Below are 26,142 nucleotides of genomic sequence, written 5' to 3'. Positions count from 1 at the left end.
GGAGTTCTGTGCCAAGTTTGGTTCAATTATATCATTGGTGCAGTTCAGAATGCTCTTTGATTGTAGGTGAACTATAAATCCCAGCAACTACAACTCCAAAACTCAAGGTCAATGGCCACCAAACCCTTCCAGTATTTTCTGATAGTCATGGAAGTTCTGTGTGCCAAGTTTGTTTCAATTCCATCATTGGTGGGGTTCAGAATGCTCTTTGATTGTAGGTGAACTATAAATCCCAGCAACTACAATTCCCAAATGTCAAGGTCTATTTTCCCCAAACTGCACTAGTGTTCACATTTGGGCATATTGAGTATTTGTACTAAATTTGGTCCAGATCCATCATTGTTTGAGTCCACGGTGCTCTCTTGGTGGAGGTGAACTACAACTACAAAACTCAAGATTAATGCTCACCAAACCTTTCCAGTATTTTCTGATAGTCGTGGGAGTTCTGCGTGCCAAGTTTGGTTCAATTCCATCGATGGTGAAGTTCAGAATGCTCTTTGATTGTAGGTGAACTATAAATCCCAGCAACTACAACTCCAAAACTCAAGGTCAATGGCCACCAAACCCTTCCATATTTTCTGATAGTCATGGGAGAACTGTGTGCCAAGTTTGGTTCAATTCCATCATTGGTGGGGTTCAGAATGCTCTTTGATTGTAGGTGAACTATAAATCCCCGCAACTACAACTCCCAAATGTGAAGATCTATTTTCCCTACACAATGCTGCGAGAGTTGTTGTTTGGTGGTGCACCATTATGTTGTACTTTGTATGCTTAGGCTGTTTTACTTTTTTTGTACTTTGGTCATATGGCGAGATGGAGTGATTCACTGGAGAAGGGGATAATGCTACATAAACCAAAAGAGAGAAGCGGACGAGCTTAGCGCAGTGGGTTAAACTGCTAAACTGCATAAATCTTGTTGATCAAAAGGTTGGCAGTTCAAGCCCGGGTCTGGGTGAGCTCCCGTTGTCAGCCCCAGCTTCTGCTCACCTAGCAGATTGAAAACAGCAATGTGAGTAGATAAATAGGTTCTGCTTTAAGCAGGGAGGTGATAAAAGGTGCCCATAAGAAAATGCCAGTATTTCGATTGGGAGGAAGTCTATGGACAACAAAGCGCTTTGGCCAGAGTTGAACACAACCTCCAGATGCCAGAGATGGGAAAAGATGGGAAAGCCTTTACCTCTGTATTGTGTGTTGTCGATCCTTGGTAATTGTATGACAGCACTGAATGTTTGCCATCTATGTGTTCTGTAAGACGCCCAGAGATGGGGCGGAATATAAATAAACTGTATATTATTATTATTATTATTATTATTATTATTATTATTACTTGAAACACAACAAGATGAGTCCACAGCAGACACTCTGCTAGCTGTTGTATTGGATCACACGTCGGACACTTCCCAAGTGTCTAGGACTGTGTGATGTATCGGCAAATAATGCATGCAAATCCCAGTAAGGTGGCCTTTTGCACCTGGCAGATGGTAATCTTGTCAGCGCCGATTGTGTTTAAGTGCAGGCCAAGGTCTTTAGGCACTGCACCCAGTGTGCCGATCACCACTGGGATTGTTATTATTATTATTATTATTATTATTATTATTATTATTATTACTAGCCGTCCCCTGCCACGCGTTGCTGTGGCCCACATCGGGGTTCCGTGTGGGAGGTTTGGCCCAATTCTATCACTGGTGGGGTTCAGAATGCTCTGTGATTGTAGGTGAACTATAAATCCCAGCAACTACAACTCCCAAATGCCAAGATTCTATTTTCTCCAAACTCCACCAGTGTTCACATTTGGGCATATTGAGTATTCATGTAGAGTTTGGTGCAGATCCATCATTGTTTGAGTCCACAGTGATCTCTGGATGTAGGTGAACTACAACTCCAAAACCAAAGGACACTGCCCACCAAACCCTTGCAGTATTTTCTGTTGCTCATGGGAGAACCGTGTGCCAAGTTTGGTTCAATCCCATCATTGGTGGGGTTAAGAATGCTCTGTGATTGTAGGTGAACTATAAATCCCAGCAACTACAACTCCCAAATGCCAAGATTCTATTTTCTCCAAACTCCACCAGTGTTCACATTTGGGCATATTGAGTATTTGTGTAGAGTTTGGTCCAGATCCAACATTGTTTGAGTCCACAGTGATCTCTGGATGTAGGTGAACCACAACTCCAAAACCAAAGGACACTGCCCACCAAACCCTTCCAGTATTTTCTGTTGGTCATGGAGTTCTGTGTGGGAGGTTTACCCCAATTCTATCATTGGTGGGGTTCAGAATTCTAGTGTTTCCTGTTAGCCATGGGGGTTCTGTGTGCCAAGTTTGGTTTAATTCCATCATTGGTGGGGTTCACGATGCTCTTTGATTGTAGGTGAACTACAAATCCCAGCAATGACAACTCCCAAATGACAAAATCATGTTTTGAGTGAAGGACATACATTGGGTTGTTAGGTGTCTTGTGTCCAAATTTGGTGTCAATTCATCCAGTGGTTTTTGAGTTCTGTTAATTCCACAAACGAACATATTATATATATATATATATATATATATATATATATATATATATATATATATATATATAATTAATAATAATAATATACAGTTAGATACCAAAAGCAAAAAAAGGCAACCTTCTCTGAACTGCACTGTAGGTCTTTGCTCATATGGATCTCTTGAGGTTCTTCTAATACTTTTGATTTGCTTTCAGGTGCTGTTGTCGGGTCTGATTGGCGTTGTGTCGTGGAAAAGGCCACTCTCCCTTGTGGTAAGTCAGATCTCCATTATATTCACTTCCTATAGAGCTTAGCTATAACTTACTTACTTAGTTAGTGATCCCTCGTAGCTGAAGGATGATGGCCCTCCAAGCATAGTGTCTTGGTGGTGGGTTAATAGGTGGCTGTGGAGCATGTTCTCCTGCAGTAAGGACATCGGATTCTGGGTGGAAGGTGGTCCCGGTCAAGATTGGCTTGGCATTCCTTCTTCCTCTTGGCACGTTTTCCCCTTTTGCCCTCCATTCATGCCTCTTTGATTTCTGCAGCACTGCTGGTCACAGCTGATTTCAAGTTAGAGAACTCGAGGGCCAGGGCTTCCCAGTTCTTGGTGTCTGTGCCACAATTTTTAAGGTTGGCTTTAAGACCATATTTCAGTCTTTTTTCCCTGTCCACCAACATTACGTTTCCCGTTCTTGAGTTGGGAATATAGTAACTGCTTTGGGAGACAGTAATCCATCCCTCCCAGAATTGAAGAACTGGAGAACTGAACACCAATGTGTAGACTTCACCATCTGCCATGAAACAATATCAAAGGAAGATAGAATAATAGAATCTGGGTTGTTTTAGGTTTTTCTGGGCTATATGTCCATGTTCTAGAGGCATTTTCTCCTGACGTTTCGCGTGCATCTATAGCAAGCATCCTCAGAGGTAGTGAGGTCTGTTGGAACTAGGAAAAAGGGTCTATATATCTGTGGAATGACCAGGGTGGGACAAAGTACTCTTGTCTGCTGGGGCTAGGTGTGAATGTTTCAACTGACCACCTTGATTAGCATTTAATGGCTTGGAAGTGCCGGGGGGAATCTTTTGTTGAGAGGTGATTTGATGTGCCTGATTGTTTACTCTCTGTTGTTTTGCTTAATCAAGGTGGTCAGTTGAAACATTCACACCTAGCTCCAGCAGACAAGGGTTCTTTGTCCCACCCTGGTCATTCCACAGATATATAAAGCCATTTTCCTACTTCCAACAGACCTCACTACCTCTGAGGATGCTTGCCATAGATGCAGGCGAAACGTCAGGAGAAAATGCCTCTAGAACATGGCCATATAGCCCGGAAAAACCTACAACAACCCAGTGATTCCAGCCATGAAAGCCTTCGACAATACAATAATAGAATCCTAGAGTTGGAAGAATCATAGAATAGAATCATAGAATCAAAGAGTTGGAAGAGACCTCATGGGCCATCCAGTCCAACCCCATTCTGCCAAGAAGCAGGAATATTGCATTCAAATCACCCCTGACAAATGGCCATCCAGCCTCTGCTTAAAAGCTTCCAAAGAAGGAGCCTCCACCACACTCTGGGGCAGAGAGTTCCACTGCTGAACGGCTCTCACAGTCAGGAAGTTCTTCCTCATGTTCAGATGGAATCTCCTCTCTTGTAGTTTGAAGCCATTTTTCCACGTCCTAGTCTCCAAGGAAGCAGAGACCTCATGGGCCATCCAGTCCAACCCCCTGTCAAGAGGCAGGAAAATTGCATTCAAAGCACCCCCGACAGATGGTCATCCAACCTCCGTTTAAAAGCTAAAAGCTGAGGCCAGTCATGGCCAGACCCAACCCTACGATGATGCAGAATGGGACAATTTCCTCAATGGGATGAAAGGAGAAGGGAAACATCTGTAATGTATTTTTTAAAGGTGTCCTTGTGATGCTAATTAGGAAGTAAATGCTTCTCGTTAAGCATGTTCGTTAAGCAGCCAATGGAAAGATAAGGGTAAACTCTGGTCTTTTTCGCAATTAATTTGGCATACTTTTGCAGGTGCTTAATGCAACGGTAGCGTGAGGAATTTATGTCCTGAAATTGCAGTGTTAATTGAAATGGATGCTATTCGTTAATGAGCTAATAAGGAAGAAGGCTATTTGGAAAGTCAATTTTCTGAAACAGTGGAGGGTGGAAGGTGGCCCTTTTTAGAATCATAGAATCATAGAATCAAAGAGTTGGAAGAGACCTCATGGGCCATCCAGTCCAACCCCATTCTGCCAAGAAGCAGGAATATTGCATTCAAATCACTCCTGACAAATGGCCATCCAGCCTCTGCTTAAAAGCTTCCAAAGAAGGAGCCTCCACCACACTCCGGGGCAGAGAGTTCCACTGCTGAACGGCTCTCACAGTCAGGAAGTTCTTCCTCATGTTCAGATGGAATCTCCTTTCTAAAATCCTTTCTAAAATCAATTGGGTCCTTTTCCCCCTTCTTTGCTAACTTCGATTCTCTTAAAAGACGTTGCCTTGGAATGAAAAGAATATTTTGTAACAGGTATGGGCAAACTTTGGCCTTCCATGTGTTTTGGACTCCCACAATTCCTAACAGCTTCAGGCCCTTTCCTTTTCCCGCTCTCCACTTGAGACTGTTTGGAATTGTGGTAGTTGAAGTCCAAAACACCTTGAAGGGAATCTGAAGTTGGCCCATGCCTGCTTTAGGGTTTATTTATTGTGTCATCCGATAAATATACATTTACACACCCTATTTGTGTGCATATGTGCCTTTAAATCAGTGTTTCTCAACTTGGGGATCGGCACCCCTGGGAGGGGGTCACAAGGGGATGTCAGAGGGGTCACCAAAGACCATCAGAAAACACAGTATTTTCTGTTGGTCATGGGAGTTCTGTGTACCAAGTAAGGCTCAATTCCATCATTGGTGGGGTTCAGAATGCTCTTTGATTGTAGGTGAACTATAAATCCCAGCAACTACAATTCCCAAATGTCAGGTTCTTTTTCCCCCAAACGTCAACATTGTTCATATTTGGGCATATTGAGTATTCGTGCCAACTTTGGTTCAGATCCATCATAGTTTGAGTCCACAGTGCTCTCTGGATACAGGTGAACTACAACTACCAAACTCAAGGTCAATGCCCACCAAACCCTTCCATCATTTTCTATTAATCATGGGAGTTCTGTGTGCCAAGTTTGGCTCAATTCCATTGTTGGTGAAGTTCAGAATGCTCTTTGATGAACTATAAATCCGAGCAACTACAACTCCCAAATGTCATGATCTATTTTCCCCAAACAACACCAGTGTTCACATTTGGCCATATTGAGTATTCATGCCAAGCTTGGTTTAGATCCATCATTGTTTGAGTCCACAGTGCTCTCTGGATATAAGTGAACTACAACTCCCAAACTCAATGCCCACCAAACCCTTCCATCATTTTCTGTTAATCATGGGAGTTCTGTGTGCTCAATTCCATCATTGGTGGGGTTCAGAATGCTCTTTGATTGTAGGTGAACTATAAATCCCAGCAACTACAACTCCCAAATGACAAAATCAATCCCCCTCAACCCTAAGAATTATTAAATACCCTTTCAGTTTTTTCCATTGGTCATGGGAGTTTTGTGTGCCAAGTTTGGTTCAGTTCCATCGTTGGGTATTTGTGCCAAATTTGGTCCAGTGAATGATGTACATTCTGCATAACAGGTATTTACATTACAATTCATAATTATTTATTGTGTCAGGAGCAAACCAAACAGTTGTATTGCATTTTTTTAGCAAGCAAACAAACCACAAAGTTTGTAAACTTGGTATTGATTCAATGTCCTTTGGCCAGTAGCTGGCCACTTGGAGTGCCTCTGGTGTTGCCGCAAGAAGGTCCTCCATGGTGCATGTGGCAGGGCTCAGGTTGCATCGCAGCAGGTGGTCAGTGGTTTGCTCTTCTCCACACTCGCATGTCGTGGATTCCATTTTGAAGCCCCATTTCCTAAGGTTGGCTCTGCATATCATGGTGCCAGAGTTCAGTCTGTTCATCATCCTCCAAGTCACCCAGTTTGCCCAGGGGGGAGTCTCTCATTTGGTATCAGCCATTGATTGAGATTCTGGGTTTGAGCCTGCCACTTTTGGACTCTCGCTTGCTGGGGTGTTCCAGCGAGTGTCTCTGTAGATCTAAGAAAACTATTTTTTGATTTAAGTTGTTGACGTGCTGGCTGATACCCAATCAAGGGATGGGCCGGAGATGTCACTGCCTTGGTCCTTTCACTATTGGTGGCTACTTCCCGGCGAATGTCAGGTGGTGCAATACTGGCTAAACAGTGTAATTTCTCCAGTGGTGTAGAGCGCAGACACCCCATGATAATGTGGCATGTCTCATTAAGAGCCACATCTACTGTTTTAGCATGGTGAGATGTGTTCCACACTGGGCATGTGTACTCAGCAGCAGAGTAGCACAGCGCAAGGGCAGATGACTTCACTGTATCTGGTTGTGATCCCCAGGTTGTACCAGTCGGCTTTCGTATGATATTGTTTCTAGTGCCCACTTTTTTCTTGATATTCATGCAATGCTTCTTGTAGGTCAGAGCACAGTCCAGAGTGACTCCCAAGCAATGCTCAAGGGGGATTCCTTCCCAGGTAATCCTCAAAGTTCAGGATGCTTGTCTGTTCTTAAGGTGAAAAGCACATGTCTGTATTTTAGATGGATTTGGGATCAGCTGGTTTTCCCTATAATAGGCAGTAAGAACACCTAGAGCTTCGGAGAGCTTCTGTTCAACCATCTCAAAGCTCCCTGCTTGAGATGGTTGAACAGTAGCAAAATGACAGTGATGAAGCAATGAAAATAATGTTATGGTTGGGGGGTCACCATGAGATGAGGAACTGTATTAAGGGGTTGCAGCATTAGGAAGGTTGAAAAACACTGCTTTTAATCACCTGCTGATATACAGAAACCCCATAATGTTATAGGATTGAATGTGAAAGGCCCTCTCCAAAGTCCTGAAGCCACTCTATGATTCTATGATCTATTCTATGATTCTTTGTCACTGCCTTGGTTCTTGGTATTGGCTGCTACTTCCTGGCGGATGTCAGGTGATGAAATACTGTAAATCATTGCCTTCTCCTGAGAAAAAACGTATGATATCACCAACTGACCTGCTTCATGGGAAATCTGCTACAAAACAGGAGCTTTTTGTTGAATTCTAGGGCCAGAGAAACAGCTGGCGAAGACAGAAGAACAGTCTGCCTCAGCGGAGCGTGCTTGCCCCATCAATATTTAAGATGAAAAACACACGTCTGCGATTTAGATGGATTAGGAATAAGCTGGTTTTTCCTGTAAGAGACAGTAAGAGCACTATTTGGAGTGCTTCTGTTTAACCATTTCAAAGTTCCCTGCTGTAGCGGTGATGGCATGATCATCAGCATAGATGAAACTCTCTGTCCCTTCTGGCAGTGGCTGGCCATTTGTGTAAATGTTGAACATGGATGGAGCAAGCACGCTCCCCTGAGGCAGGCCGTTCTTCTGTTTCCGCCATCTGCTTCTCTGGCCCTGGAACTCAACAAAGAAGCTCCTGTTTTGTAGCAGGTTTCCATTCCAATATGTAGCCAATTGTCTAGACCACACAGCAAACCATGGTTTTAGATATCTAAGCTCCAACACACAACTAAGTGTCTTGACTGGGCCAAAAATATTGGGAGAACAATTCAACTTGAAGAGTGGGAAGAAATATGGACAAAGAGACTGAAATATACTAGGGCTGTCCAAACACGGAAAAATTTGTTTCTAAACTTGATTCGTTTTTAGGGGTTTTTTGCGTTTCGTTATTTAAAAGAATTCCGAAATTTTCCTTAAGAAAAGTTCGATATTTACGAAATTTCGGAAATCATAAAACAATTACGAAACAATTACGAATCGATTACGAATCGATTCGTTAATGGCGGCTGCGATTGCACAATACGCTAAAAAAACTTCTGAAGCTTCCCTCTCCCCCTGTTGTTGACTGTTGGTGTGATAATTATATTTTTTTTTCACTGAGAAAACAAACAGCAACCCTAAAACTTGCACCAGACATGCGGAAATAATAACGAAACATTTACGAATCAATAACAAATCAATAACAAATCAATAATGAATCAATTATGAAACGAATTGGAAAAAATTGTTTTGTTTTTTAGTTGCTCCTGAATGTTTCAATATCGCTTCGTTATCAAAAAAATAATGAATTTTTAATGAATTACGAAATTACGAAACGAAACCGCCCAGCCCTAAAATATACCTATGCATCGGACCTTCAAGAAAATTGGCTAAAGATGCTACATAGGTGGTATATGACTCCCCAAAAATTGAATACTATGTATAAACAGGTTGATAATAAATGTTGGAAGTGTAAGAGCCAAGAAGGAACATTTTACCATCTCTGGTGGTCGTGTGAAAAAATAAACAAATACTGGAAAATGATCCATATAGAATGTAAAAAAATACTAAAAATACTAAATACTAAAATACTAAAAATGGAATTCCCATTTAGGCCAGAGATGTATCTATTGGGTATGTTTGACTCGGACATATTTAAAGACAAAAATAAAGAGAAACTATTTACCTTTTTTGCCACAGCTGCAAGAATGGTTCTAGCTAAACTGTGGAAACAGGAAAAAATCCCTCAAAAAATGGACTGGATTAAAAAAATTACTGATGAATTAACATATTGGTTAAGACAAAGCAATGGACGAGGTATGAAACCAACAGACTGGAAACTTATGGAAGAATATATAGAAAGGAGAGATTGGATAAATGAAATTTAAATAAGAGAGTGTGAAGTAATGTATATAGTCCCCTTGTTAACATATTACTAAATGAAGCTGGAATGAAGAAGAAGTGAAAAGGGGAAGACAGAAAACAATTAGAGCAGTGTTTCTCAACCTGGGGGTCGGGACCCCTGTGGGGGTCGCGAGGGGGTGTCAGAGGGGTCGCCAAAGACCATCAGAAAACATAGTATTTTCTGTTGGTCATGGGGGTTCTGTGTGGAAAGTTTGGTCCAATTCTATCGGTGGGGTTCAGAATGCTATTTCATTGTGAGTAAACTATAAATCCCAACAACTACAACTCCCAAATGGCAAGGTATATTTTCTCCAAACTCTACCAGTGTTCACATTTGGGCATATTGCGTATTTGTGCCAAGTCTGATCCAGATCCATCATTGCTTGAGTCCACAGTTTTCTCTGGGTGTAGGTGAACTACAACTCCAAAAACTCAAGGTCAAAGTCCTCCAGACCTTCCCAGTATTTTCTCTTGGTCATAGGAATTCTGTGTCCCAAGTTTGATTCAATTCCATCACTGGTGAAGTTCAAAAGGCTCTTTGATTTTAGGTGAACTATAAATCCCAGCAACTCCAACATTCCCAAATGACAAAATCAACCACCCCCATCCCACTAGTATTCAAATTTGAGCATATTGGGTATTTGGGATTGAAAATACATCCTGCATATCAGATATTTACATTATAATTCATAACAGTAGCAAAATGACAGTTATGAAGTACCAACAAAAATAATGTTATGGTTGGGGGTCACCATAACATGAGGAACTCTATTAGGGGGTCACAGCATTAGGAAGGTTGAGAAACACTGAATTAGAGGAAAGTAAGAAGAAGGGAAGTCACACTAGGGTGTAGGTTAGGGTGTTGTTTATGTCTTGTATCTTTTGTGGGTTTGGGGGATTCTGTGTGGTGATCGGGGATGTATGTGTTTTTCATGTAAATTTTGGTGAAAATTCAATAATATATATATATATATATATATATATATATATATATATATATATAAGTGTCTTGACCAGGCATGTAGCCGGGAAGGGGGGGGGGCTTGGGGGGCTTCAGCCCCCCCCCCCCCCCCGAAATTTTCATGGTGGTTCGCAAAAAGGCCTTATTGGTGCATTATTTAAACTGTTACGTTTATTCATATCATGATCTGATCACCATACTCAATATATCCCATATGCATAGGGGTAATGACGTGGGGCTGCCCTTGAAGACGGCCCGGAAGCTTCAGCTAGTCCAGCGCGCGGCAGCCATGTTACTAACAGGAGCGGGACGCAGGGAGCATACAACGCCCCTGTTGTTCCAGCTCCACTGGCTGCCGATCTGCTACCGGGCCCAATTTAAGGTGCTGGTGTTATCCTACAAAGCCCTAAACGGTTCCGGCCCAAAATACCTTTCGGACCGCATCTCGGCCTATGAGCCCACGAGGGCCTTGAGATCGTCTGGGGAGGCCCTTCTCTCGATCCCGCCTGCCTCACAGGCACGCCTGGCGGGGACGAGAGAGAGGGCCTTCTCGGTGGTGGCCCCCCGGCTGTGGAACACCCTCCCTGTAGACATCAGACAGGCGCCCTCCCTTTTGTCTTTCCGTAAGAGCCTAAAGACATGGCTATTTGAGAAGGCATTTAACTGAGTGCTATATTAATTGGTAATTGACAACTGGAACGGAATATGGATTACGAGTTTGGATATGATTCTACGTTGAGACGGAGCGGACTATTTAGTGTAATTATATGATAATATTTTAGTGGTATGTTGATCTTTTGTTATTGCTTTATTGTGAATTGTCTTTTATATGTTGTACACCGCCGTGAGTCGCCCTAGGGCTGAGAACGGCGGTCAACAAATGCAACAAATAAATAAATAAATAAATAAATAAATAAATGATACAAAAGGTTTGCTAGGCTAGACCCTCTTTCACTCAGACTCAGCCCCCCCCCCCAAAACTCAGCCCCCCCAAAACTCAGCCCCCCCTGAAAAAAACTTCAGCCCCCCCCCCCCCCAAAAAAAAAAACGAAATCCTGGCTACGGGCCTGGTCTTGACACTATGACAAACCATAGCTAAGCTCTCTTAACAGAAATTTAGGCTTGGGAGACCTTTCCAACACAGTCAGTTGTTCAGATAGCATTGTAAACCATGCAGAGCTTCTTTAAATTCAGTTTAAAACCTGGAGCGACACCATTTGAAAAGTTGCAAATCACTCCCACTTGGGGCACAGAAGAACAATGAGACTGAATGTATTTTGTGCATTTGTGGATGGCCCAACAAAGGATGTTATATTGTGCTGCATGCCAATATGGAAATGAAATGGGCTGAAAATGGTGCCCATCTTTACACATCAGGCGCCCATTGTCAAAGCCTCGCTGCCAGAAATATGTATTTTTCAGAAAGGTGTGGGCGCATTCCCCAACATGGACTTGCATGCCAATCAGAGCCTTTTTATAACTGAACTCCCAGGAGGGGAAAAAGTGGAAATGCAACAATATCCTTTCTGCGATGCTCTTATTTAATTATCTGCAAGCTTTCAAATGTGGTTTTCCATTAATGAGCAGCCGAGAGGGAGCCGGCTGCCGAGAAGTCGACTCTCGCTGTCGCTTTGGCTCACGAGGACAAGAGCAGCTCGGGTTTAATTTCCTTTCTCTTTTGGCTCTGAAATGATCTCCTGTTTATAATGTCGCTCTGCTCTTAATTGATTTCGTTGGTGCTTTTGTGATGGATGCACATTGAGTTCAAGCCTGCCTGGATGTGACAATAAGATGTGTCTACCAGATTGATCCCATGTTGGGATCATTAGGAAGAACTTCCTGACTGTGAGAGCCGTTCAGCAGTGGAACTCTCTGCCCCGGAGTGTGGTGGAGCCTCCTTCTTTGGAAGCTTTTAAGCAGAGGCTGGATGGCCATCTGTCAGGGGTGATTTGAATGCAATATTCCTGCTTCTTGGCAGAATGGGGTTGGACTGGATGGCCCATGAGGTCTCTTCCAACTCTAGGATTCTATGATTCTATGATTCTATGGTGGATCATTGGATCCACTCCGGTTTTTAGTCCAAACAATAACAGAAGTGGAATCTTGCACGGCTGCTTTAAAATGTGGACTTCAACTCAAATATTATAAAAACATAATACTAAAATTTAATAACTATTCGGTTTAGGGAGGAAAGATTTACTGTATATACTCGACTATAAGCTGACTTTTTCATCCCTTTTTTAGACTGAAAAAGCCTCCCTCAGCTTATACTCGAGTCAAGGTTATTTATTATTTTACTCCGTTGTTGTTGTTATTATTGTTATTATTACATTTATTATTTTACTATATTTATTATTATATTTGCATTATTTTACTCTATTATTATATTTATTATTTTACTCTATTATTGCTGTTATTATTACATTTCCATTATTTTAAACTATTATTATTATTAAATTTACTTATTATTATTATTATTATTATTATTATATACTAACTGTCCCCTGCCACGCGTTGCTGTGGCCCACATGGGGGTTCTGTGTGGGAGGTTTGGCTCAATTCTACCATTGTTGGGGTTCAGAATGCTCTGTGATTGTAGGTGAACTATAAATCCCAGCAACTAAAACTCCCGAATGTCAAGATTCTATTTTCCCCAAAGTCTACCAGTGTTCACATTTGGGCATATTGAGTATTCGTGTAGAGTTTGGTCCAGATCCATCATTGTTTGAGTGATCTCTGGATGTAGGTGAACTACAACTCCAAAACCAAAGGACACTGGCCACCAAACTCTTCCAGAATTTTCTGTTGGTCATGGGAGAACTGTGTGCCAAGTTTGGTCCAATTCTATTGTCGGTGGGATTCAGAATGCTCTTTGATTGTAGGTGAACTATAAATCCCAGCAACTACAACTCCCAAATGACAAAATCAATTTTTTTTTGAGTGAAGGACATACATTAGGTTGTTAGGTGTCTTGTGTCCAAATTTGGTGTCAATTCGTCTGGTGGTTTTTTAGTTCTGTTAATCCCACAAACGAACATTACATTTTTATTTATGTAGACTAGCCGTCTCCTGCCACGCGTTGCTGTGGTCGACTTTGGTGGTCATGGGGGTTCTGTGTTGGAGGTTTGGCCCAATTCTATTGTTGGTGGGGTTCAGAATGCTCTTTGATTGTAGGTGAACTATAAATCCCAGCAACTAAAACTCCCCAATGTCAAGATTCTATTTTCCCCAAACTCCACCAGTGTTCACCTTTGGGCATATTGAATATTCATGTAGAGTTTGGTCCAGATCCATCATTGCTTGAGTCCACAGTGCTCTCTGGATGTAGGTGAACTACAACTCCAAAACCAAAGGATACTGCCCACCAAACCCTTCCAGTATTTTCTGTTGTTCATGGGAGAACTGTGTGCCAAGTTTGGTCCAATTCTATTGTCTGTGGGGTTCAGAATGCTCTTTGATTGTAGGTGCACTATAAATCCCAGCAACTACAACTCCAAAATGACAAAATCAATTTTTTTGAGTGAAGGACATACATTGGGTTATTAAGCGTGTCCAAATTTGGTGTCAATTCGACCAGTGGTTAATCCCACAAACGAACATTACATTGTATTTATATAGATTATATTATATTATAATATTATTATTAAATATAATTTATTATTATTATTATTATTATTATTATTATTATTATTATCTCACCTCTCCTTTCGGCTCAGGGTGGGGCACAACACAGTCTGCAGAAGCACATAGTAAAGCATGCTTAAAATACAACCAGAAAAGTATGTAATAAAACATACACATACACGAAACAAAAGCTAAAACACAATAAAAGGGAAGAGTTTTCTTTTGCTGTTCCCTCGTGGTGCCCATTAAGGTCCAAACGTGCTCAGGCCTCCCTTTTTAAAGCCATTGTTAAAGATGTTCCCGGCTTTCATAAAGACGCGAATGGCGTATTTGCGTGATATTTCCTCCAGTCTGTGTCTGGATTTCTTATTTTTCATGAGGGTATAAGCGGCGACGTTTTACAGTGTCTCCTCTCTCAATATTTAAATGCTCTTCCAGTCGGAACATCAAGGCGAGGAGAGAGGAGAGGAAATCCTTAAACAAAGCGGTCCTGCCCCCTCTTCCCCATTATGTACATAGATCTTCATTTGTAAAACCTCCCCGCCAGGTTCTTTATTTTAATAATTCCTGCCTCCCACGCTTCCCTTGCTTTCCGCATCTGATTGAATTAGTGCGTTTGTGTAATATTTATGCTGTGGGATGTTGGAAATGAACGGAAAGGATTTGTGAGCAGGGCTTCTGCGCCTTGACATGTTTTCAGGGTCAACGGGGTGCCAACTTTATTACAGGAAAGGGCTGCACTTACTCATTTTTTTCACCCTCTTTTTGATGCAAGAACCCATTGCGGGCTGTCTATGGGTCTGGAGCAGGCGTGGGCACACTTTCTAACGTGGGGGCTGCATGGTGGTCAGGACCGAGGTGGATATGTTCATCATCATCATCATCATCACCATCATCTTTAATTACTTATTAATCGCCCTCCATCCGAGATGCTCCAGGCGATTTACATTGCAGAAATTATACAGGATATAACACATACATACAAATATTAAAATTAACATGGGTCAAATGCTCTAGTAAAAAGCCAGGTCTTAAGTGCTAGGATAAAATGCCCTAAGTCACGCATGGCTCTCAAATAGGGAGCCCATAAGGAATTCCATCAGGCAGGGGCAGAAACAGAGAAGGCCCTGCGCATGGTGCTCTCTAAGTGCACTTCCCTAGGACCCGGCATATAGAGCAAATCGCGTTGGGATGGTCGTGGCGACCTCCGATGATGAGAGAAGGAGAGACGGTCTCTAAGGTACAATGGACCCTGGCCATATAAAGTTTTAAAGGTCAGAACCAGTATCTTATACAAACCACGATACTCAATTGGGAGCCAGTGTAGATGCTGCAGCACTGGTGTTATACGGCATTTCATGGCCGTTTTTGTGAGTAAACTGGCTGCAGCATTCTGGACAATACGGAGCATTTGGATCGTAGACATCGGAAGGCCAACATACAGGGCGTTGCAATAGTCCAGCCTAGATGTGACTGTGGCATGGATGACTGTTGCCAGAGCCTCATCCGCTAGCACATAGCCAGACTGCTAGCACGTAGCCAGTTCAACAAAGCCTCCAGGCATAAGGTGAAATTGTAAGGTGCCAGTTGCCTCGCTTGTCGTAGATGGAAAAAGGCCTGTTTGCTGGGAGCAGCGACCTGAGCCTCCATCGTCAGCTGCGAATCCAAAACGACACCGAGGCTCTTAACGGCAGGCGATGGAGATAGAGCAGCGCCATCAAAGGGAGGTAACGGATGGGTCGGACCTATCGGGCGGCCATGCCACAGGATCTCAGTCTTTGCCGGATTCACCTTCAGTCTGCTAGCACGTAGCCAGTTCGACAGAGCCTCCAGGCATAAGGTGAAATTGTCAGGTATTGACGTTGCTCCAGGCTCCAAGCGCAACAGGAGTTGGGTGTCGTCCGCATATTGGTAGCAGTCCAGGCCGAATCTCCGAGCCAAACTGGCAAGGGGTCTAACGTAGATGTTGAAAAGAAGAGGGGAGAGAACTGCACCTTGGGGTACCCCGCATAGGAGGGGGAACTTTCGGAGACTTGGTCCATATATTCCACGCACTGACTCCGATTTCGGAGGAATGAATTGAACCAATTGAGGGCCTGACCACGAACTCCGGACATGGCGAGACGGTGGATCATTAAATCGTAGTCAATGGTGTCAAACACTGCGGTAAGATCGAGAAGTACCAGAAGCGCCGATCCGCCACTATCAGTCTGACGACGAAGGTAATCTGTAATGGCAACCAGGACCGTCTCCGTCCCATGACCTGGGTGAAAGCCTGACTAGAAAGGGTCCAGGCCGGCTGTGTCATCCAAAAATTGCTGCAATTGTCCCAATACAGCCCGCTCTATCACCTTACCTAAGAATGGAAGATTAGAGACGGGACGATAATTGGCAAGGGTCATAGGGTCCAGGTTGGGCTTCTTCAACAAGGGACAGACCCTTGCCTTTTTTAGGTTATCTGGGAAAACCCCTTGTTCTCTCCAATCCCCTTCCCTGCCCTTTCCTCCCCTTCTGTGCCATTGTGCCTGGGTGCTATAGTTCTTAGTGAAAGAAACATGGACGTGACATCTTTTCCCCAGGGGATTGCTTCTTGCCTTCCTCTAGAGAACTGGAACTTCAAGGATCAAGACACTATAGATAACTCAAAATAGTCTTTATTGTTCACAATGAGTTATCTTCCTTAGGCATAAGCTTGATGTTCAAAAGGGGTAAAGAAAATATACATTACAGTCTCTGGAGTCTTGGGTCCAAGGAGTTTTCCAGCTGAGAAGCTTTCCAAGTTCCTTCTTTCTCAATGGCTGTGAAGTCGAAACATTCACAACCCCAGTCCAATGACCTATATTGAAGGCACAAAGTCTTCCTCTCGATGCCAAAGGACTGGTTTGAAGATTTTTATGGTGTCGTAAATTAGCCTCCCCGCATAAGCAGAACCTAAACTTCCTACTTGACAAATGCAACTGTCTTTCAGGCTGCAAAGGTCAACAGCAAGCTACACAAATTGGTCGGAAGCTCACTCTGATCCGGGCTGGCTTCGAACTCATGACCTTTTGGTCAGTAGTGATCTCAAAGAGAAAAGAAAGGAAAGACTAAAGTGAAAGAAGGGAGGGAGGGAGGGAGGAGAAAGAGGGAGAGAGGGAAGGAGGGAGTGAAGGAAGAAAGGAAGGATAGAAGGAAGGATGAAAGGGTGGAAGGGAAGGAAGGATAGAAGGAGAAAAAGAGGAGTAAGGGAGGGGGTAAGGTAGAGAGGGAGGGAGGAAAGGGGGAAGGAAGGAAAGGTAGGATGGGGTGAGAGAGGAAAAGAGCCCATGAGGACGTATCTGACTCCCGGGCTTGGGTTTGCCCATACCTAATCTGGAGCATTAAAGGCAAAACCAATGCCCAGATTCTTGCAATTGTAGCAGACTTTGGGGGAGTGTCTTTGATGAACTAGACGGCCATTGTTCCTTGACAATAAATAAGCGATTGCATCTATTAGCGGCATTATTGCTTTTAAATAGGCCCTGCAAAGTCGTTAGGAAGACAGATGTGTTTGCCTCCCGGATTCTATTTTTATTGGACATGCAATAAGTTATGCAAAGTTAACAAAGTAATCATAAACGCCTTTGTTGGGGGCTAAGCAGTTGCATAAATACAGGAGTGACCCCCCTCCCCCCAAAAGAGCTTCACTGCCAATTTGGTTTGATATTCGATTCAGAGATTGGGCCAAACCACTGCTTACTTAGGCGATCTCTCGTTGTCTGAGTAGGATAGTCTTCCAGGATCAGTGTACCAGAGGTGGGTCCGTAGGTGACTGTGGAGCCCTATTCTTGATCTGCATGTTCTCCCGCAGTGAGGGCATTGGTTTCTAGGTGGGAGGCGGTCCCGGTCAGGGTTGGCTTGATGCACCTTCCTCTTGGCATGTTTCTCTCTTTCACCCTCCATTCGTGCCTCTTAAAATTCTGCAGCACTGCTGGTCACAACTGACCTCTAGCTAAAGCGCCCAAGGGCCAGGGCTTCCCAGTTCTCGGTGTCTATGCCAGAGTTTTTAAGGTTGGTTTTGAGCCCATCATTAAACCTTTTTTTCCTGCCCACCAACATTCAGTTTTCTGTTATTGAGTTCGGAATAGAGCAACCGCTTTGGGAGACGGTGGTTGGGCATTAGGACAACGTGTCCGGTCCAGCGGAGTTGATGGTGGAGGACCATTGCTTCAATGCTGGTGGTCTTTGCTTCTTCCAGCACGCTGACATTTGTCTGCTTGTCTTCCCAAGACATTTGGAGGATTTTTTGGAGGCAACGCTGATGGAATCGTTCCAGGAATTGCATATGATGTCTGTAGACAGTCCACGTTTTGCAGGCATAAAGCAGGGTTAGGAGGACAGTCGCTTTATAAACAAGCACCTTGGTATCCCTATGGATGTCCCGGTCCTCAAACACTCTCTGCTTCTTTCGAAAAAAAGCTGCACTCGCAGAGCTCAGGCGGTGTTGTATTTGAGTGTCAATGTTGACTTTTGTGGAGAGGTGGCTGCCAAGGGAGAGGAAATGGTCAACGTTTTCTAACACTACACCATGAAGCTATATTTCCGGCATTGGAGAGGGGTTGGCTGGTGACTGCTGGAAGAGCACTTTGGTTTTCTCAATGTTCAATAACAGGCCAAGCTTCTCGTATGCTTCTGCGAAGGTGTTTAGAGTGGATTGTAGGTTTTCTTCTGCATATAAACCACTGCAAAGAAGGCTTAACCATGGTTTACATTACTATCTGAACAACTGAATGTGTTAGAATGTCCTCCCCTGTAAGCCGCCCTGAGTCCCCCCCGGGGTGAGAAGGGCGGGGTATAAGTGAATGAAATAAATAGTGTCAAGATACTTGGTTGTGTGTTGGAGCAGTCTCATGAACCCAAGCCATAGCTAAGATATCTAAAACTATGGTTTGCTGAGCGGTCTAGACAGTTGGCCATGTATTAGAATGGAAATCTGCTACAAAACAGGAGCTTTTTTGTTGGGTGCCAGTGTCAGAGAAGTAGATGGTGAAAACAGAACAGCCTGCCTCAGGGGAGCGTGCTTGCTCCATCAATGTTTAAAATTTACACAAATGACAGAGAGTTTCATCTATGCTGACGATCGTGCCATCACCGCTCAAGCAGGGAACTTTGGAATGGTTAAACAGAAGCACTCCAAACGGTGCTCTTACTGCCCATTACAGGAAAAACCAGCTTATTCCTAATCCATGTAAATCACAGACGTGTGTTTTTAAATATTGATGGGGCAAGCACACTCCGCTGAGGCAGACTGTTCTTCTGTCTTCGCCAGCTGCTTCTCTGGCCCTGGAATTCAACAAAAAGCTCCTGTTTTGTAGCAGATTTCCTGTGAAGTAGGTGAGTTGGTAGTCCTTTGTGATATTATAAGTTTTTTCTCAGGAGAAGGCAATGATTTACAGTATTTCACCACCTGACATCCGCCAGGAAGTAGCAGCCAATACCAAGAACCAAGGCAGTGACACAGAATCATAGAATAGATCATAGAATCATAGAGTTGGAAGAGACCTCGTGGGCCATCCAGTCCAACCCCATTCTGCCAAGAAGAAGGAAAATTGCATTCAAAGCACCCCCAACAGATGGCCATCCAGCCTTTGTTTAAAAGCCTCCAAAGAAGGAGAGTCCAGCAAACTCCAGGGCAGAGAGTTCCACTGCTGAACAGCTCTCACAGTCAGGAAGTTCTTCCTAATATTCAGATGGAATCTCCTTTCTTGTAGTTTGAAGCCATTGTTCTGCGTCCTAGTCTCCAGGGAAGCAGAAAACAAGCTTGCTCCCTCCTCCCTGTGGCTTCCTCTCACATATTTATACGTGGCTATCATATCTCCTCTCAGCCTTCTCTTCTTCAGGTTAAACATGCCCAGCTCTTTAAGCCGCTCCTCATAGGGCTTGTTCTCCAGACCCTTGTTCATTTTAGTCGCCCTCCTCTGGACACATTCCAGCTTGTCAATGTCTCTCTTCAATTGTGCTGCCCAGAATTGGACACAATATTCCAGGTGTGGTCTAACTAAGGCAGAATAGAGCATGGGGAGCATGACTTCCCTGAATCTAGACACTAGATGCCTATTGATGCAGGCCAAAAATCCCATTGGCTTTTTTGCCGCCGCATCACATTGTTGGCTCATGTTTAACTTGTTGTCCACGAGAATCCCAACATCTCCAGCCCATCCCCTGTTTGGATTTCAGCCAGCACACCAACGCCTTAAATCAAGAAATAGTTTTCTAAGATCTACAGAGATACTTGCAGGAACACCTCAGCAAACAAGAGTCCAAAACTGGCTTGCTAAATTCCAAAACCTCAACCCATGACTGATACTACAGACCACCTACTACAATGCATTCTGAGACCTTCCACATGCACAATGGAGGACCTTCTCAGAGCGACACCAGAGGCAGTCCAAGTGGCCAGCTACTGGTCAAAAGACATTTAGTTTAATGCCAAGTTTTTTAAGGGTACTGTACCCTTGGTGCACTTCAGATACGATAAATAAAAACCATGTTCTTTAACTTTTTACTTGTAGAAGGTGGGATCCAGCCTTGTATATCCTTATGGGAGATAGACCATGGTCCATACTGTCCAGGGACCTTATCCATGACACACACACACACATACACACACACACACAAACCCTGTTTCTAAACAGTTCTAATCCAATTATGTAATGGAAAGCAACCCACTGCCACCGGGGGCTCAAATATGTGTGTGTATATACATATATACCTGTGAGTATATATATGTGTGCATATATATGTGTGTGTGTGTATAGATACTCATGTGTATATGTGTGTGCATATATATACATGTGTATATACATGTGTAAATATACGTATATTTCTGTGTTTATATGTGTATATGTATATGATGTGTATGTGTGTTTGTGTATATGCATATATGTGTGTATATATATATGTATATGTGTATATGTGTGCATGTGTATATGTATGTGCATATTTGTGTGTGCTTGTGTATGTATGTGTGTGTGTCTGCATGTATGTGTGCATGTGTGTTTGTGTGCGTGCGTATATATATCAGGGGAGAAGGGGTATAAATATAGGAAATAAATAAATAAATATGTAATAATAATAGGAAATAAATAAATAAATAAATAAATATGTATGTGAGTGTATATGTATATATGGTTTATTTTGGGGAGTTTTAAGTCTGTTCTACTGGTTTTCTCATGTGTGTTTTTAGGGGTGATGAACACTTGTTGGACTGTTAGGTGTATTGCATCAAAATGTTGTGTCAATTCATCCAGTGGTTTCTGAGTTATGTTTCTCCCACAAACTAACATAACATTTATATATAGACTGACAGATAGTTGGTGGTCTTCTATGATACCTTTCAGGAGGCACCATACTTCCATCCACTTCCCAGAATGTGTTCCAACCATTCCTTTCCTCAATGAAGTTCATACTTATAGTCTTTGGATCATTCCCCCATGATGTCTGGGCTATTTTGGTGCCTCCTTTCCTCCACCATCTTTCCTAAGGCCACCAAAAGCCTCTCAGCGGATCTTTTTGACTTCAAGACGTGTGAAAAAGATCTTGGAGTCCTCGTGGACAACAAGTTAAACATGAGCCAACAATGTGATGTGGTGGCAAAAAAAGCCAATGGGATTTTGGCCTGCATCAATAGGAGCCTAGTGTCTAGAACTAGGGAAGTCATGCTACCCCTCTATTCTGCTTTGGTTAGACCACATCTGGAATATTGTGTCCAATTCTGGGCACCACAATTCAAGAGAGATATTGACAAGCTGGAATGTGTCCAGAGGAGGGCGACTCAAATGATCAAGGGTCTGGAGAACAAGCCCTATGAGGAGCGGCTTAGGGAACTGGGCATGTTTAGCCTGAAGAAGAGAAGGCTGAGAGGAGATATGATAGCCATGTATAAATATGTGAGAGGAAGCCACAGGGAGGAGGGAGCAAGCTTGTTTTCCGCTTCCTTGGAGACTAGGACGCGGAACAATGGCTTCAAACTACAAGAGAGGAGATTCCATCTGAACATGAGGAAGAACTTCCTGACTGTGAGAGCCGTTCAGCAGTGGAACTCTCTGCCCCGGAGTGTGGTGGAGGCTCCTTCTTTGGAAGCTTTTAGGCAGAGGCTGGATGGCCATCTGTCAGGGGTGATTTGAATGCAATATTCCTGCTTCTTGGCAGAATGGGGTTGGACTGGATGGCCCAGGAGGTCTCTTCCAACTCTTTGATTCTATGATTCTATGATTCTAGGACAATGACTACTAGGCATGGATACAGCCGCGTCGTATTACTCATTACTTGTAATAATTTCGTTAAAGTTCCCTTTTTGAAGTGATTTCAAAGTATTCTAAAAAACCAGAAGTCCTTTTGCCCTTCCAATGCTTTTTCTGCCATTTTTGTTACGACTCAGGAAGTGATTCGGAAATGATTCAGCGTATTTTCAGCCCTCTAGCCTGATGGGAGGCTCCTTGCCTCTCCTCCCGGCCAATCAAGGGAGAAGTTTTGAGGAGGGGAGGGGTTTCGGCACTGGCCGCCATTGCTGTATATAAAGGGGAGCACATGGCTCAGAGGATCTACCAGCCACTCTAAACACCTTCGCAGAAGCATACACGAAGCTTGGCCTGTTACTGAACATCGAGAAAACCAAAGTGCTGTTCCAGCAGTCACCAGCCAACCCCTCCCCAATGCCAGAGATACATTTTCTAATGGTGTAACATTAGAAAATGTTGACCATTTCCACTATCTTGGCAGCCACCTCTCCACCAAAGTCAACATCAACACCGCCTGAGCTCTGCAAGTGCAGCATTTTCCTGAATGAAGCAGAGAGTGTTTGAGGACCGGGACATCCGTAGGGATACCAAGGTGCTTGTCTATTTATTTATTTATTTATTTACTTTGCTTATATACCGCTGTATCTCAAGCCCGAAGGCGACTCACAGCGGTTCACAAACAGTAAAAACAGTAGAAACAGCAGTGGTTCCATACAACATATAACAATTTACTTAACACATTATCCATAAATTACCAATAAGCAATTACAATGCACAGTTATTACAAAAAACAACCGTACCCAATCTTCTCATCACCCAAGCGTAGTCCAGGTTCGTCGTCCATTGTTCCATTCCTATTGTCTATAAAGCTATTGTCCTCCCAACCCTGCTATATGCCTGCGAAACGTGGACTGTCTACAGACGTCACATGCAACTCCTGGAACGATTCCATCAGCGCTGCCTCCAGAAAATCCTGCAAATCTCTTGGGAAGACAAGCGGACAAACGTCAGCGTGCTGGAAGAAGCAAAGACCACCAGCATTGAAGCGATGGTCCTCTGCCATCAACTCCGCTGGACCGGCCATGTTGTCTGGATGCCCGACCACCGTCTCCCAAAGCGGTTGCTCTACTCTGAACTTAAGAACGGAAAACGGAATGTTGGTGGACAGGAAAAGAGATTGAAAGATGGGCTCAAAGCCAACCTTAAAAACTCTGGCATAGACACTGAGAACTGGGAAGCCCTAGTCCTTGACCTCTCCATCTGGAGGTCAGCTGTGACCAGCAGTGCTGTAGAATTCGAGGAGGCACGAGTGGAGGGTGAAAAAGAGAAACGTGCCAGGAGGAAGGCGTGTCAAGCCAACCCCGACCGGGATCGCCTTCCACCTGGAAACCAATGCCTTCACTGTGGGAGAAGATGCAGGTCAAGAATAGGGCTCCACAGCCACCTACGAATCCACAAATAGTCATCAAGGAAGACCATCTTACTCATTCAACGAGAGTATGTAAGTAAGGCTCAGAGGCTCATTCGGAGCCGGGAAGGGAAGGGAGAAGGGAGAAGGAGAAAGACAAAGACTAAGGAAAGGGAGGTTGTGTTGAAGGGAGGTTTGAAGAAGAGCACGGCAGGCAAGCAAGCAAGCAGAAAGGAAGAAGGGCTGGGAGAAGGGCTGTTGTCAAACGTGCCTGACTGCCTGCCTGGCTGGGAAGTGGGCAGCCTGCTTTGCCGCTTGTGTGTTGTTGCTGTTGGGGTTTGGGTCAGGTGGGCACCGCGAGGGTAGTGTGTGTGTGTGGGTGAGTGGCGTGGAAGGAGCAACACAGAAGAAACAAAGCACTCACTCCAACATTTTAAAAAGCCAATGTTATAGCTGGTCTCTCTGGCCTCAGTGTTTTTTTAGTTTGTGTTGCACATTGCCTCAAAAGAACTAGATCTCCCATCAATTCAAGCCATTCTTTGAACACAAACTCTCCTTCCCAAAGTAGTGAAATCAGTTTCCAAGGCAAAAACGGGCTGTTTGTTATTTTCTTTGATTGCTGTGAGTTGCCTAGGAAGACACTAGAAATCCCATACTTTACTGCCTACCCTAACCAGTGAAATCAATTCAAAGGGTCCCTAAAGCTCTCCGGGCTGTTTGTTATTTCCTTTGTTTGCTGTGAGTTGCCTAAGAAGACACTAGAAATCCCATAATTTCATGCCTATACTCCCCTAACTTTTGAAATCAGGGAGAGAATCCAGTTTGCCCAGTACCATTTGCTGTTTTTCGCATATTGCACAATTACGTCCGCCATTAACAAAGCAATTCAGAAATTTCAGAAAGTTCCAAATTCTTTTCAGAAAAATTCGGAATTTAATTCCAAATCGAACCACCAGCGCACCCTACATCCAAAACAAGTTTTGAACCTTTTTCTTTTTGGAAAAATTCAGAATTTAATTCCGAATCAAACCACCAGCTCCCCTTACACCCCAAACAGGTTTTGAACCTTTTTCTTCTTGGAAAAAATCAGAATTTAATTCCGAATCGAACTACCAGCGCACCCTACATCCGAAACAAGTTTTGAACCTTTTTCTTTTTGGAAAAATTCAGAATTTAATTCCAAATCGAACCACCAGCGCACCCTACATCCGAAACAAGTTTTGAACCATTTTTTTTTATCAACCAAGTCTAATGACTACCACTAACCATGACTGATTATGTCCTTCATCCCACACAGATAGGGATGGGTCCTCCTTGTTTCCCCCTTGACACACACTGCGTCTCCATAAGTCTTGCAAGAAACCCACTGATCCCCTTCCCCACCCTTTGCCCTTGGTGTGTGACATGGTTATGAATCAACCCTTCATTAAAATTTAACGGCTTTGTTTCTTTGTCATTAGACATGCAAATGGCTCCGACTCCTGCCTTGCGAGCCACATCAATCACATTCACAGTTGCAGACAGATAAAGGGGGAAAATAATATCCCAGGAAGGATCACTTTGGGGACAAGAGCTTGGGAGAAGGAAATGGAGGACAAACAATTGAGGGCATACAAAGCAAGCGTTTCATGGAATCATAGAGTTGGAAGAGACCTCGTGGGCCATCCAGTCCAACCCCTTTCTGCCAAGAAGCTAGAAAATCACATTCAAATAACGCTTGACAGATGACCATCCAGTTTCTGTTTCAAAACCTCCAAATAAGGAGCCTCCACCACACTCCAGGGCAGAGAGTTCCACTGCTGAACAGCTATCACAGTTAAGTTCTTCCTCATGTTCTAGTGGCATCTCCTTTCCTGTAGTTTGAAACCATTGCTCCACATCCTAGTCTCCAGGGCAGCAGAAAAGAAGCTTGCTCCTATGACTTCTCTTCAGATCTTTATCTATGTCACTTATTGTGTTTCCTCTCATCTTTCTCTTCTGAAGGCTAAACATGCCCTGCTCTTTCAGCCACTCCTCATAGGACTTATTCTCCAGACCCTCAATCCTTTGAGTCATTCTCTTCCTCTGGACACATTTCAGCTTAGAGTTAACATCTGTCCCCTGGCCCCCTCTCTCTTCACTCTGGCACAGAGCAGCAGTTGGTGCTGGGAGAGGGGTCCTCAGCTGATGACATACACAGGAGACAAGATGTAAGTGTCCCCTAGCCCCCCCCCCCCTCTTCATTCTGGCCCAGAGTGGCAGTTGCTGCTAGGGGAGGGGTCCTGATGACGTATTCAGGAGATAAGTTGGAACTGTTGCCTGGCCCCCTCTCTCTTCATTCTGGCCCAGAACAGCAATTGGTGCTGGGAGGGGGGTCTTCAGCTGATGACATATGCAGGAGACAAGATGGAACTGTCCCTTGACCCCCTCTCTCTTCACTCTGGCCCAGAACAGCAGTTGGTGCTGGTTGGAGGGGTCCCCAACTGTTGACATATGCAGGAGACAAGATGGGACTGTCCCCTGGTCCCCACTCTCTTCACTCTGGCCCAGAACAGCAGTTGGTGCTGGGGGGGAGGGGTCCCCAACTGTTGACATATGCAGGAGACAAGATGGAACTGTCCCTTGACCCCCTC

General features: G+C 43.8%; 1 protein-coding gene across 3 annotated transcripts in view; it reads left to right on the top strand.

Moving 5' to 3' along the window:
* ENTREP2 (endosomal transmembrane epsin interactor 2) overlaps positions 1–26,142 on the top strand; it is a 187,670-nt gene that overhangs the window by 56,974 nt on the left and 104,554 nt on the right. For all 3 annotated transcript variants that reach the window (XM_060755773.2, XM_060755772.2, XM_060755775.2), the window contains exon 2: positions 2,706–2,762. In XM_060755773.2, coding sequence (XP_060611756.2) covers positions 2,706–2,762 — 57 coding nt within the window. The remainder of the gene's footprint in view (positions 1–2,705; positions 2,763–26,142) is intronic.

This window comes from Anolis sagrei, chromosome 9, assembly GCF_037176765.1.
Source record: "Anolis sagrei isolate rAnoSag1 chromosome 9, rAnoSag1.mat, whole genome shotgun sequence".
NCBI lineage: Eukaryota > Metazoa > Chordata > Lepidosauria > Squamata > Dactyloidae > Anolis > Anolis sagrei.
This window is presented reverse-complemented; position numbering and strand designations above follow the sequence as displayed.